General features: G+C 65.5%; 2 protein-coding genes across 2 annotated transcripts; one reads left to right on the top strand and one right to left on the bottom strand.

Moving 5' to 3' along the window:
- Positions 1-53: 53 nt before the first annotated feature.
- CHLRE_01g039950v5 (uncharacterized protein) lies at positions 54-5,269 on the top strand. The gene is made up of 9 exons (XM_043058778.1): positions 54-416; positions 633-766; positions 947-1,110; positions 1,340-1,416; positions 1,572-3,173; positions 3,494-3,620; positions 3,903-4,156; positions 4,326-4,450; positions 4,710-5,269. The coding sequence occupies exons 1-9, from the start codon at positions 357-359 to the stop codon at positions 4,813-4,815; spliced, it is 2,649 nt and encodes an 882-aa protein (XP_042928692.1). The 5' UTR covers positions 54-356; the 3' UTR covers positions 4,816-5,269.
- A 1,412-nt stretch (positions 5,270-6,681) lies between these two features.
- Positions 6,682-13,863, bottom strand: CHLRE_01g039900v5 (uncharacterized protein). Its single transcript, XM_043058777.1, has 16 exons — positions 13,641-13,863; positions 13,450-13,578; positions 13,148-13,202; positions 12,787-12,858; positions 12,197-12,277; positions 11,797-12,032; positions 11,549-11,683; positions 11,182-11,355; positions 10,346-10,914; positions 9,895-10,152; positions 9,470-9,668; positions 9,030-9,164; positions 8,357-8,695; positions 8,017-8,142; positions 7,551-7,658; positions 6,682-7,163 (listed from the first exon to the last, which is right to left on the bottom strand). The coding sequence occupies exons 1-16, from the start codon at positions 13,782-13,784 to the stop codon at positions 7,053-7,055; spliced, it is 2,871 nt and encodes a 956-aa protein (XP_042928691.1). The 5' UTR covers positions 13,785-13,863; the 3' UTR covers positions 6,682-7,052.
- Positions 13,864-13,984: the final 121 nt, after the last annotated feature.

Raw genomic sequence — 13,984 nt, 5'->3', positions numbered from 1 at the left:
GCATGGGCGTTTTACTCGAGCCTGTTTCACTGCTTGCTGTAAATTCACATGCGCGTTCGCGTATCCAGCACATGATAGGCATGGCCCGAGCCACCAAATATGTCAATTGAGCAGTGAACATGGCCATTGCGTTACAAGGACTGAGCGAAACTGCCGATGCTCCCGTTTGGTGAGGGCCGCTAGGGCCGAAAAGGAATTAGGGAGAACAACGGAAGGCATACGCGCTCAGCGGTCGGCGAGGATATCCGGGTTTGGGGGCACGCGTGCGGGGGGCCCCTCGGCCTCGGAATCCCGTGAGGGCAACCGTTCGCCGTGCCGGACAGAAGCTACACAGCTAGGAGCGGCACCTCGGAGTCATGAGGACTCGCCTGTACCTCAACCGATGGCTCACCTTTGTGGCGTCCTGTTTAATGCAGGTGGGAACGAGGGCAGGCCAAGGGGTGCTGAGCACAGGCCGGGGCGTGCTTACCCGGCAAGCACAGGCACCTCGGTCTCGGGCCGCAGACTTACCTTTCCAGACTAGATTGTCACCTGCCACTCCTGAAGTCTTACCGACCCCTCTCAATTCAATCCAGATTTCTCCCTTTCCCTCCAGCGTCATTGACCCCACCTCGCTGCCCTACCGCTGCTAGGCGTCCGCCGGCCTGTCCTACAGCTTCTCCATCTATGCGCCGGTGCTGAAGGAGATCTGGGGCTACCATGAGACGCAGATTGCCACCGTGGGCAGCTGTTTCAACATCGGTGGCTACCTGGCTATACCCAGCGGGTGCGGGTGCCGGATCTCGTGGTCACAACTACGTGCATGAGCCATGCACGTACTGACTGCACGCACGCACGCTGTGTGACCTCCGCCGGGCCTCGCCTCGCCTGCCTTCCCGCCAACTCTGCTGCCACTGCTGACGCTTGCACCTGCACTTCTCTTACCCCCATACCCGCCGCGCCCCAGGGCGCTGTATGACCGACTGGAGAAGCACAAGCGCTTCGGGCCGCGGTTCGTGGCGGTGATGGGCAGCCTCACCCTGGCTCTGGGCTACCTAGGGTTGTACGCGGCGGCCAGCGGTCTGCTGCAGCCCCACTTCGCGCTGGTGTGCCTGTTCGCAGTGCTGGGAGGTAGGCAGTCAAGGGCGGGCCCCGGGGGAGGGAGGGCCGCGATACTGAGCTATGCAGTGGGATGGGCAGTTTGTGGGGGTGCTAATGAGCTGGGGCTGGGAACGTTGGTTGACCTGTCGCGCTGGCGAGGGCGGCACCGTTTGTGTGGCAATGCATGCAACACAGAGGCGCTGTGTGTGGCGTCACATAACGGACTGCGTGGTCACCATGGCCTGTTGCGTGCACGTAGGCAACTCCAGCACCTGGTTTGACACGGCGTGTGTGGTCACCAACGTCCGCAACTTCCCGCGCGACCGTGGCACTGTGGTGAGCACCGCTGGAGTGTTGAGCCGTGCCTAAATCCCAGCCTGTGCTGGCCGCTTCACCTTGCTCTTGACCTGCTACTGAGGTTCCAACTGTGTAGCGATATGATCATATGGTACAACGCCTGATGCTACCCGTGCCGTGTGTGCGCCGGGCAGGTCGGCATCCTGAAGGCCTTCGTGGGCCTGTCCGCTTCCATCTACTCGGCCATCTACGCAGCCGACTTCATGTCAGGCTCCGGTGCCTCGCCCCCTCCGCCCGCCTCTCCGCCCTTCTCCCCACCCCCTTCTTCGGATCACCACGTGCCACCGGCCTCAGCGCTGCGCTCCCTGCTCTCGTTTGCCGCCCACCTGCCGCCTGCCGCAGTGCCCAGCCCTAGCCTGAGCCCCAGCCCTGCTCCCAGTCCCAGCCCTGCAGACACCGATGCCCGGAACTCCGGCGCCCTGAGCTTCCTCCTCTTCATCGGCACCGTCCCGCCGCTGTTCTCCCTGCTGCTGGTGTCTTTAATCAATCTGGTCCCAGAGGCTTACCATGAGCCACAGCCTGTCAAAGAGGAGGATGGCACCGGGCCCGGCACAGGGGCAGGGGCATCGGCGCCGTCTGCGCCGGCAGATACCAGCCGCTCCGGGCGGCGGCGCGGAGGCAGCGGCGGCGGAGCGCGCGGCGAGCCCGGCGGCAGTGACCTGCAGCAGCCCCTGCTGTTGCCGGAGCCTCAGGAGCGGCACGGCCTCGGCACGCAGCACCCAGCACCCAATGCGCAGCAGGGCCCGAGCCGGCCGCAGCTCGACCAGTGGCAGCACACGCCGCGCGCGGGCGCGTCGCCTTCCTCCTCTCTGCCCGGCGCCTCCTCGCCGCAGCGTCCCGCCGCGTCGCGCTTCACCACTCAGGCGCGCTTCACCTTCACCTACTGTCTGGTGGTCGTGGTGGCGGTGTATCAGACCGTAGCCGCGCTGCTGGAAGGCCCGGCGGCGCACGCCACGCCCATCGAGCGGCAGGAGCTGCTTGCCGGTCTGCTGGGCCTGCTGGGCGTGCTGCTGCTGGTGCCGCTGGCGAGCGGGGACTGCGTGCACCGCAAGCCGCGGCCGGACGCGGTGGAGAGGGTGCGGCGCAACCTGCTGATGCGGCTGGCGCGCCGCGCGCTGAGCACTGCCGCCGCGTCCGCGGCGTCGGCGGCCTCGGCGGCGTCGTTCGGCATAAGGGGCTGGAGCATCAGCCGGCGTGGCGCCAGCGTTAGCGTGACGGGAGGGGCTGGGGCGGGCGGCCCCGGGGCGGGCGGCGCGGCGGCCGGCGGCGGCGCAGCTAGGGTAGCGGCCGCGGGGCCAGCAGTGGTAGCGGTTGTGGCGGAGGAGGTGGTAGTGGAGAAGTTGGCGGTTGTCAAGGTGCCGGCGGAGGCGCCGCAGGCGTCAACTGCAGCCAAGACTGCGGCGCCTCTGGTGCCGGCTACAGGCAAACCAGAGTCACTGCTGCCTCCGCCCGCGCTGCCGCACATCCACACGCACCGCGGCGGCCCCATTCCTACCGTGCACGCTGCTGCGGCGACGCCCACAGGCGAGTCAGCCGCCACCTCCACCACGCCCGACACGGCGGCGACAGTCGCGCTGACGGAGCCCACCGGGCCACAGGGTGGTACTGGTGGCGTGGGTGTTCGTGACCAGGACCTGGAGGCGGCACTGGAGCGGCTGGAGTCGGTGCCGGCACTTCCCGACCTGACACTGGGCCAGGCGGCGCGCACACCCATGTTTTGGTTGCTCATGTTTCAGGTGTGTGTAGAAGGGAGCCGTTCATGCGGACAAAGGAGTGATTCAATGTGAGGCAGGGCGGTGCAGACCGACGTTGGTGGGTGGTGCGATGCTGGCGGATCCGGCGGCATGGGACATGGCGCATGGGGTTCATGACGCTGAGTGCGCCGCACGTGTGGCTGTTGCATTGTGCCACTGTGAGGGGAGGGAGGCTCACGAATTTTGGCCCCATTCGTGATTCCGCCTCCCAAAGCCAGTACCCAGCTGCACCCATCTCCCCGCCACTCCGCCCCCCTTGCGCTCCCCCAACCCGCCGCTGCACCTCGCCCCCCCCCTTGCAGTTCAGTGTGGGTCTGGGCACTGGCCTGGCCTACCTCAACAACCTGGGCTCCATCGTGGTGGCGCTGGGCGGCAAGCAGGGCGGCCAGGTGGTGTTCGTGTCGCTGTTCAGCGTGGCCAACGCAACCGGTAGGCGCGGGCGAGGGAGGAAGCGCGGAACGGGGCGCAAGCCAATCGTTTGGTCATTCTTGTTGGGCTGTTGCGGCCGCGAGAGGGCTGCAGGCAATGACTGGGATGGCGAGAGTCATGAGGCAAGCGGTTTGGCACTTTCGCGATGTCCGCCAAACGCGTTGGTAGCTAGCCCTCGCAGCCGTGAGCAACCATTCCGCAGCACCTCCCCAACTCCAGTCACTCCTCCCTCCAACTGCCCCTTCGCTCACTTGTCATAATGAATGTAACCCCGCCCTCCAGGCCGTCTGATGGGCGGCGTGTTGTCGGAGCACGTGCTGCGGCGCTACGGCACGCCGCGCACGCTGGTGCTGCTGGCCGTCAGCTGCCTATCGCTGCTGGCGGTGGGCGGCGCCGCCGCCTCCGACCTTGGCGACCTGTACGCGGTCAGCCTGGTGGCGGGGCTGGCGTTCGGCGCGCACTGGGGCGTCATACCCGCCGTCACCAGCGACCTGTTCGGCCTGACCCACTTTGGCAGCAACTACACCGGGCTGCAGGTAGGGGCGCGGCATACAGGCTAGGGAGGGCGGCGCGTGTCGCGTCGTCACGTTGACTTATCGCTTACGCATGTTCCATCTTTACGCGACGTGTGCGTATACACGTTGTTCCAAGTATTACTGACAACTCCTCCTAACCCTGCAATGCCTCCCCTGCCCCCCCCCCCAGCTGGGCCCGGCCGCCGGCGGCTACCTGCTGGCCACGGTGCTGACCGGCAAGCTGTACGACCGGGCGGCGCGGCAGCACGGCGACAGCCTGTTCTGCCAGGGGGCGGACTGCTACTTCGCCACATGGTGAGAGCAGCGCGCGCGCGGGGCCGGATGCATGGGGAGGGGGCACCGGGTTTGTGTGGGGTCTGGTACTTGAGGGGGAGCAGGTGGGCATGACCGGAACACCGGGATTAGGGTTGGCGGTGTTTGAGGTTGTGGGTGTCGCACGCACACCGTGTAACGCTTGCAATGCCCGCGTCACGGTGCCCTGGTACGTCGCGCCCCTCGCTCCCCTGACGCCGCAAACACGCGTGTGTGCATGTGGTCTCTGCTGGGTGTGCAGGTGTGTGCTGGGCGGGCTGAACCTGCTGTCGCTGCTGGGCACCCGGGAGCTGTACGCCCTGACCGTCAGGCAGTACAGGCGCATGGTGCGGGCAGGCGGCGTGTGAGGAGAGAAATGTCAGAGAGAGTGATAGAGAGTGAGAGAATGGGAGTGAGGCATGGCGGCGTGGCGTGATGCGGCCATGCTGGTGTTTGTGCGGGTTGCGGAGCGGGAGTAAACCGGGCGAGCGGGGCTGTGGGAAGTGCCAAGCGGACGAGAGGGGTGAGGAGTGCGCACTGACGTCGCAAAGGGCTGCAGGTGGCGTTTGCTGCATGCAGGAGGACACCCGGCGGCTGCTGTGCATCTGCACACACCTACCCTCGACACATACCCCTGCATTTGCATTTGCATGCCAAGCGGTTGCAGATGGTTGCAGGCCACGGGGTATACACTTTCGAGTGTGCATACCAGTGGGTTATTGTTTGTTGAGGAAGCCTCCATCTGTAGCCGTGCCTCCATAGCCGGGCGCGGCTCAGTCCAGAGCCTGGGTCGGCCTGGGTCGGGACTCGACCTGACTCAACCCCACACAAGAGAACAAACAACCCATCTGAGGAGAGAAATGCACGGTATCGAGATGTCGTTGCTTTCAACCGGAGTAGCCTGCCAGGCCGACCCGCCGTGTGCGTCTGCGCGGCGCATTGCCCCGGCCTCTTACTCTGCATGTACGTGACAGTTGGCTTGCCCCTTCCCCCGAAGGGGGAGGGGCAATAGCCAGTGCGGTCGCATCGAGCTCGCCGCGGGGGCCCTTCCCGGTTTTTCCAGTGCACTTGGCACGCCTCGTTGCTCCAGCCAAAATGCGTGCTAAATGTAAGAAGTTGTTCACTGTACTTGTGGCGACGCATAACTCTGCAAAAACGAATGAAATGGCGAGGAATTGGTGCAACGCACAAGTACCGATGCAGTGCTAGAGTCCAAGCGTGGTGTATGTTACGTTATTTGTGAAATTTAACGAGCAGGCGCCCGGCGATGGACGACGGAATCGGAGGCAATCGGAGGATCCGGCCCTCCGACACTTAAATCCTCGCGCGAAATACAGCGCCCCACTGATCTGATAAGCGCTTTTCATTCTTCATGCGCGAGAATGGCTGGTACTATGCTCGTAGCAGTCACATACTCCCGGCTGTGCCCCGATCCCCTCGCCACTCTCGCCCCCCTTCCGCCCGTGTCCCGCCGCCCCCCCCCCCGATAGGCGCCCCGTGCTGATCAGATTAGCGCTCGTGATGGAACATGGCAAGGGGCAGGAAAGCGTAGTCCCGATATGTGTGGCTCCCACCCGTGCCCACATAAATGCGTAGCAAGAAGGGACAAGGCATTGGTGCGTCGTTCGCGCGCTGTTACTGTACCGACGGTAGCTGGCAGGTTGTGTCGATGTTTTGCTGACGCGCATTCCTCACGCTCCGGGCGCCCGGCCAAGGCGATAGCACCACACAGACTCAATGCGACGCCACACCGCGCGGATAGCATAGCCGATGCGCACCTGCAGGCAGTCGACCGGCGTCCACGGATGAGCTCGTGATGGCGAGCACTAGTGTAATGCAACGGCGTGCAGCAAAACAATGGCCGGGCGACAGTGTGACAAACAGGGGCAAGAACAAGGCGAAGCAAAGCAGAAGAGGGGCCCGAATGTGTACGACAATTGTGGCGGGCAGGCCGAATGCGGTGCAGATCAGATTAGCGCGAGATTATGGACGTGCCAATGCGTTGGTCTTCTTAGGAAATCGCCTTAGCTACCCCCTTGCACCACCCCTCCATTCCCCCCCTTTGGCTTGGGCTGGTAACTGCCCCCACCCCTCTTACACCGCGGGCGGGGCGCCTGAGGGGGAGGGGCAAGCCGGAGTACTGCGTAGCGGTAGGGTTTCTTGCTAGTTTCTTTCTGCATTAGATATGGAGCGAGGCCACAGGCCAGGGTGACGGACGCTGACACATACGGTAGCCAGGGTTTAATCAGTAAGACTTCACCCCTGTCAGCTGGTGCACCTCAGAGGGCGCATCCGCTCTGACGCCATCACTTCTGCCTATCTCAACCGCCAGCGCAATCACCGCCACCGCCCATCCAGCCGCCAAAGGCCCACAAGCGCCGCCACAGCAGCTCCATCCCAACTCCCTCTCTAACCCCCCCCTCACTACACGGCTCCGCCTCATCACGTCGTCGTCCTCGCCCCTTCACTGCAACTAATACTATTACTAATACTAATGCTTGTACTGCTTGCCGCACTCAGCTTGTACTGCTTGCCGCACTCTGGCCCTTGGGCTTGACGACAGGTCGTTAACGGATCCTACTGGAGAGCTCTTCCCTACGCCACTTCACTCGTCGTCGTCATCGTCCTTGAGCTTCTCCGCCTCCAGCTGTTTGAACAGCAGCCCAAGCGGCCGCACCAGCGCCGGCTGCCAGGGCAGGTCGGCCAGGTTGACCACCTGCAGCGGGAGGCGGGGCGGCCAGGCGGGGAGGTTGGAGGTGGGCAGATAGCAGGATGGGGCGCATGGCGCGGGCAGGAACGCATGTGCCCTCCAATTCAAGCTTCTGGAGCCCATCAGTCCGTACGCCTGTGGCCGCCTCCCCCCCCCGCGCACCCAGCCACACCCAGCCACATCCAGGCGTGCACAATCTTTTCCAGCATTTCCTAGTGGGCCGGGAATGGGATGCGTGTCCTAGCTTTGCGCGCGCGCGCACACACACACACACACATGCACATGGTAAAATGGTAGGTATCGGTAAGTAACTCCGCCGCGTCGTTGGGCTTTCGTTCCGTTTATAAACACATACACACACACACACACACACACACACACACACACACGCACCTGCAGGTCCATGGCCACGGACACACGCGGGTGCGGCGCCAGGTCCAGCTCGGGCAGGGTGGGGTAGCGCGTGGAGAAGTGGGTCAGGATGATGCGGTAGGCGCCCGCCTGCAGGGGTGGCAGCGGTGCAGGTGCACAAGGGGGGTGCAAAGATGATCGGAACAGCGGTACAGGCTGCAGACGAAGTCGTCACCGGGTGCGTGGCCGTGCGGGTGGCCGCGCTCCAGCTCGTTGTCCCTTGTTGTGAGAGGGTCACAGTGCACGGGTGCAGCGTGGGGCTGCCGTACCCAAAGACGGGGCTGACACAGCCACAGACGGGGTGGCGCCACACACATGCACCGCCCCAAACGACGACCACGGCAGCACATTGCCGTGCTGGTTCCACGGTACGGACACGGCACCGGTACGCTGCAACACATAGCCAAGCCTGGTCGCCCGAGGCCTGCGCGCCTGCACTCTCACTCACCCGCTCGCCCACCGACACAGCCTCCGCGGTGGTGCTGTGCTTCTTGGCCTTGGCCTCGCCCACCATGGACTCCTCGAAGGTAGCCTCGTGCACCAGCAGTGTGGCGCCGCGGGCAGCAGCGATGGTCTGGACGGGGAGGGGGGGGGGCAGAGGGAGGGACGGGACAGCGCGGGAGTGTTGGACAGAGGGAGGCTAGGAGACAGAGGGAGCATTGAAGAGGAAAGAAGGTGGCTACGCATGTCTCGAGGGATTTAATGCGCTTTGGGCTTGCTTTCGACTACCCCAACAAGACAACTGCTTAATCATTTCACTTGCGTGGATGCCCCCAGCCCTCCCCCACCTCGTTGCAGGGCCGGGTGTCGCCGCTGAACACGATGCTCCAGCCCGCCTCGCCCTCCAGCCGCAGGCCGTGCGCGTCGTGGATGTGGTGCACGTAGAAGGGCCGGAAGCCGCGCGGCGGCAGCCGCCGCCACCCCTGGCCCTCGCCCTCCTGCTGCTCCTGCTGCTCCTTCGCCTTGCCGCCTGCGGCCCCGTCGTCCCCTGCTGCGGGGGCCGTGCCTGCCAGCCCCAGTCGGGCGAGGGTGGACTCAAGCACGCGCTGCACCGCGGGGGGCAGCTGGCGGTCGGCGCTGGCGTTGGAGAGCGCCAGGTTGGGCACGAACGTGAATTGGATGGGGACCTGTGAAGGGGGGGAGTTACATTCATGACTGCGAGGTCCAACCAAGGGGTCACAGGGGGAAGCAGCAGGGCGTGCGAATCGGCGGGTGCAAGGTATCGATTCCTCATGCCGTTGCCCAGCGGGTCATACTGCCTCATGCACCCAACACGCCTGAGCTCCAGCGGCCATATCCCACCAGCATCGGCTACCCCAGCTGCACACTGCACATCTCAGACCCAGCTCCAAACCACTCCGTCTTGCACGGACTGCTACCGCCCCTTCACTTCTTAAGTAATCATATATGTAATCCCCCTAACCCAGCCCCAACCCTCCCCGGCACCGCGCACGCCCTCACCACGCTGCTGTACTTGACCAGCACCTCGAACAGCCGCTGCGGCCCCACCACCAGCAGCGGCGGGCAGCCGCGCCGCGCCCGCCACTCCAGCAGGCGGTACAAGCCGCCGTGGTGGTCGGCGTGCATGTGGCTCACCTGGCAGGTGGCGACAGAGGGGCCACACGCAATGTATAGCCAAGAAGATGGTAGGCGAGGGGGAGGAGAGGAGGCGGGGCGGCAGGGCCGGCCGCAGGTATGGCGGACCAGCAAGTGGAGTTGCGGGCTAGTCGGCGAAAAGCCTCACAAGGCAAGCTGTTGGGAGCGTTGATAGACGCCCGTGTTGAGAGGCCCCCTCCCCACTCAAGACTTCTCCTGCCTGCCATTCCTCCCAGCCTCCCACTCCACTTCCCTGCACCCACCCCTGCACCCACCCCTGCACCCCACCCCTGCACCCCACTCACCCACACCAGCGCCAGCTCCTCCAGCCGCGCCGCCGCGCCCGCCCCCCCGTACCGCCGCGCCAGCTGCCCCATGGCGTCCTCGCCGCAGTCCACCAGCAGCCCGCCGCGCTCGAACAGGTCCACGTAGCAGCCGCTCACGTTGCGGAACTTGCTGGGCTGCGAGGAGGCCGTGCCCAGGAACGTCAGCTCGGCCTGCCGCCTGCGGAGGGGATGGAGGGCGGGGGTGGGCAGTGGGGTGGGCAGGGGCGCAGACGGGAGAGGAGATGGGGAAGATGGAGAAGCGATGGGAGAGGCGGGGTGCGGGATTCAGCGGTGGTGGCCTGGTGGCGATGGGCATGACCATTGCTGGAGGCACGGGCAGATGCGGCACATGAGGGTAACCGAACACGATGCAAGACGAAACATGGCGAGGCCGGCTCCCTCACCGGTCACCACTGGCCACGGTGCTGGGTGGGTCCATGTCCGCGGCCGCCGCACTCGCCGGCCCCCTCTCCGCCATCTCCACATCCCCGGCCCCTGCTGCTCCCTCCGCCTTGGCCCCATCCGCTGCTGCCGGCGTGGGTGCCGTCGGCACCTCCACTTGCATCCCTGACGCGCGCTGCGCCGCCGCCGCTGCCGCCATCACCGGGGCAAAGTCGGGGTTGGTCCGCATAAGCTCCAGCGTCGCAGCTGGGGGGTCATACCTGTGGAAATTCGGGGGGCGGCAGAAGCGGTCACGTCAGCAAATGGGCACCTGTAACTCCTGCCGGCGAGGAGCCTCACGGGTCAACATCGTCGCGCCAGAATGCCCGTGCAACAATCGACGCATGCCGATTCGCCGCTCCCGCTGACACACAGATGTCTGCGCACACACGTGACACATTGCCGTACACTCGCCTGAACACGTCGCCGTACTCCAGCCCCTGCCGCGCCGGCGGCACCAGGTTCACTCGCAGCGCTGACAGCGCGCCCTCCACCACCCCGCTCTCCGGCAGCGGCAGCACCGGCGCCTGCCCCTGCGGCGCCAGCACCGCCGCCACCGCCGCGGCTGCAGCCGCCCCCGCCTTCTTCCCCCCAGCCCCGCCTTTCCCGTCCCCGCTCGCCGCTGCTGCGGCGGCGCCAGCCGCCGCCGCGGCCGCGGCGGCGGCCGCCGCCGGCGTAGCCGCCGCCGCCGGCGAAGCCGCCGCCGCGCCCTCCGGCAGCTGCGGCGGCGCCGCCGCGTTGTCCAGGGCGAAGAGCGGGAAGGCGGTGGGGTGCACTGCGTGGAGCTGGGCCTGGAAGACGGTGGCACGTGGGATGGCGCTGGGCTGGTGCTGGCCCGACGACACAACCACGTGGCGCCAGGCGGGGCCCAGAGCGCCGCGCCAGGCCGCCAGGGCGGCGCCGTCGGCGGCCAGGGCGGCGGGCAGCAGGTGCACCACCAGGCACAGCCGCCCCGCGCCGTCCGTCTCCGCGGTGGCCTCCGCCTGCAGGGACACATACAGGGCACACGAGTGTGACCGAACAAAACGAGCGTGACGGAAAAGAAAGCAAACATCGGGAGCCGGCACTTGGCCTGGCAGGAAGCCGCACGCGTGGGCCTACGCGGGCAACAAGCGGTACAGCCGAACAGCCACGTGGTATGAACGCCCACATCACCCCGCGAGCCGCGCTGCTCTGCCAAGACCGGCCACTCATCCTGACCCTCCCTCCGCCCGCTTTTCCCATGCCCTCCCCCCATCCCCCCGCCTCACCGCCGCGCTCAGCAGCCGTGGGTGCGCCGCCACCGCCGCCAGGCTGGCCGCGTCCGGCGTGTCCACCACCATGACCGCGGGGCCGGGCACGGGCGGCTCGCACACGTCGGCGCCGGTGACCACGCGCCCGTCCTCCAGCGTCACCGAGTGGCCGCGCTGCAGCTCACCGAACAGCTGAGCGGCGGGGGAGGTTGCGGCGGTTGGGGCGGTTGGGGCGGTTAGCGGTCAGCAGACGGTGAGGGAGTTTGTAGGGAGACGGGCTCCAACAAATAAATGGCATGGAGCCAGATACGCGTCAGACATGCGTGTGGGCCACGGCCCCCTTGCAAGCAAACCGTGCGCTCAAAGCGCCCTGCCACGTGCTCACCGGCCCCGGCTTGACTCCCAGCTGCCGCGCCTTGTCCGGCAGGAACTTGCCGGGCCGCCCCGACAGCCGCACCAGGTACACGGCGGTGGCGGGCGGCGACAGGTCGGCCGGACGCTCGCGGCCCTCGGCGGCGGCCTGCATATGCAAGTGCGTTTCTATACGTGAGTTTGTGAGGTTGTGATGTTCCGCTACCCATTGGGTAGTACAAGCATACCGACACAAATGCAGATACACTCCCGCAAGCACACCTTGGCGTCCTCCTCTGCATCCGACATCTCAGGGCTGTTGTCGGGGGCCACTCGCCGCCGCTTGGCCGCGGGGCTGTGCCCCCGTTCCGCCCTGGAGCCCTTGGCGGGGGAGCCCTTGGCCGCCTCCGCCTCCGCCTCGGCTGCCGCCGCGCTGCCGCTGCTGACGGCCGAGTGCACCAGGAAGGGCGTGATGCTGACCACATCCGACTTGAGCAGCGGCTCAGTGGTGTTGCTGTCTGCAGTCGTCACACAACATCCAGGCATTCAGACAACAAAGCCGGCTGCTCAGTCGCATGAACACTGCGCCCAACTCGCAGGCCGCCTGCTCTTCATTGCAACTGCCGCGCGGCCCACGCGCTGCCGTGTCATGTGCCCTCTCCCCTCTGCCGCCCTGTCTCACCGAACTCCTCCACGGCCACGGTGTTCTCCTTGTTGACATACGTGCGGAAGGCTGCCACGTAGCCGGCCAGACCGCGTGGGCCTGCACAAGCATTTGTATTTATGTACACGGACACTCAGGTCTTGACACTGGCCAACAGACGTCCCTTCGCGCACATGGGCATATTGTAGTGCGCTAGGGCTTTACCAGCACTGCAAGGGTGTGGCCGTGTGGGGCTGTCGCCGGTAAGAATGACCCCCGGACCGATGAGGTAAGGAGCGGTGAGCCGGGGGCAAAGTGATCCGAAGCGCCATTGGCGTCGCTGTGGGGCGGCGTTTCATCCCTCAGGCCGTGGTGTGGATCGGCACAGCGGGTCAAATAACCGCCCCGTCAAAACACGCGCACGTGCACGTCCTGTTCCCCATCTACCGTGCCGCACATCCTTCCTGCCGCGGCCTGCCGGGCGTCACATCCGGTAGCCGCCGTTGCCATTCCGCAACTGGCAGAGCGGCTTGCCGAGCATCTCAGCACCCTCGGCAACACGGTGACCGGACACCTCCACCAAACCCCGACGCCAAGGTCCCAAGCACCGCGCGCCCTGGGCCGCTCACCTTTGATATTGGCCGATACCTGCTTGCCCAGCAGGCCCGCCGCATCGCCCGGCGTCACCGACAGTGCCATGCCTGTTGTGGAAACGGCGAGAACGCGCGTGCACGTTGATACGGGGCCGTAGTCTGGTGGATGGATGAAGCCGCCTGCCCTCTAGGCTGTGTGATTGTCCATTGCTTTGAGTACCATCGCGCTTACCACCTGCATGCCCCATCCCTCGCCGTGGCCCCCACCCCCACCCCCACCCCTGCGCCCAACGGCTCCAACAGTCCAGGGACGCCGCCACCCGCCCTTTCATGCAGGTGCCGATTTGGCCGCCAGCCGTTGGCGCAGTTTGTCGCCCAATTGCGAATTGCGGCGCACCTGCTAGGCCACTCATCGTCTCCGTGCTCACGCGGGTGATGAAATACGCATTCACCTGCGAGCAAAGCCGGGCCACGGGTGCAAGGGGCAGCGTGCGTCCATAGTGGGCTACAGCACCAGTGAGCGCTTTACTGCTTGCATACGCAGCATCGATGCTATGACTTAGATCTAGGCAGCCGTTGGAGCAAGCACCAGCCCCTTTGCGTGGAGGCCGTTGGCCTGCGCACCCGCCGGGTGTGAAAGGGGAAGGGGTCCAAACCCGCCGCCAGACCTGACCCCGCACCGGACGCCAACCGGCCCACCTGTCTAATTTTTAGCCTGTGCTCGCGAAACAGTCGCTGAATGCCCTCGCCGGCATTGAAAAGGTATCGCTCCTTGTCAAAGAAGAGCAGCACTGCTGGGCTGGTATGCTCAATATCCATCGGCAGGACCTGAACGAGAAACATATGTTTAGCATTGTTATCCTTGCAGCGGGAGACCAGGATAACCGAACCTGGAGGAACGAGCTGTAATGCGTTAAGCCGCCCTCCTTGCGCTCAAATCGCTGCTGGGGCTGCCGCTCCTGCTTCTGTTTGCCCTTTTTATCTTGCTTCGCCTGGCCCTGCGGCTCGGCGGCCGCGCCCTTGTTCTTGCCCATAATGCTGACAGAAGCTCGCCTCACAGCCAAGGGTATTAGTCTGGGCGTGTGAACACGCAGAAGTGAGCGCCCCGTTAGCATATGGACTGCATTTGCGTAGGCTTCGCGAGGCGGAGCAAGCCGGGACTATCACGGGGGACACGCGGCAACGCGATGGTGTTTTATACGGCCAAGGCTGGGTAGCCAGAACCGGCATGGGC

The sequence above is a fragment of the Chlamydomonas reinhardtii genome, chromosome 1, assembly GCF_000002595.2.
Source record: "Chlamydomonas reinhardtii strain CC-503 cw92 mt+ chromosome 1, whole genome shotgun sequence".
In the NCBI taxonomy this organism is placed as follows: Eukaryota; Viridiplantae; Chlorophyta; class Chlorophyceae; order Chlamydomonadales; family Chlamydomonadaceae; genus Chlamydomonas; species Chlamydomonas reinhardtii.
Note: the sequence above shows the minus strand (reverse complement) of the source record. Positions and strands in the feature narration are given on the sequence as shown.

What these genes read in the sequence shown, in the direction of transcription:
- CHLRE_01g039950v5 (XM_043058778.1), top strand. Translation starts at nt 357, where the DNA reads ATGAGGACTCGCCTGTACCTCAACCGATGGCTCACCTTTGTGGCGTCC. An exon ending in TACCTGGCTATACCCAGCGG is followed by an intron (nt 767 to 946) that starts GTGCGGGTGCCG and finishes GCCGCGCCCCAG; the next exon opens with GGCGCTGTATGACCGACTGG. An exon ending in CAGCGTGGCCAACGCAACCG is followed by an intron (nt 3,621 to 3,902) that starts GTAGGCGCGGGC and finishes CCCGCCCTCCAG; the next exon opens with GCCGTCTGATGGGCGGCGTG.
- CHLRE_01g039900v5 (XM_043058777.1), bottom strand. Translation starts at nt 13,784, where the DNA reads ATGGGCAAGAACAAGGGCGCGGCCGCCGAGCCGCAGGGCCAGGCGAAG. An exon ending in CGTGGCCGTGGAGGAGTTCG is followed by an intron (nt 12,033 to 12,196) that starts GTGAGACAGGGC and finishes TGACGACTGCAG; the next exon opens with ACAGCAACACCACTGAGCCG. An exon ending in GAGTACGGCGACGTGTTCAG is followed by an intron (nt 10,153 to 10,345) that starts GCGAGTGTACGG and finishes GAATTTCCACAG; the next exon opens with GTATGACCCCCCAGCTGCGA.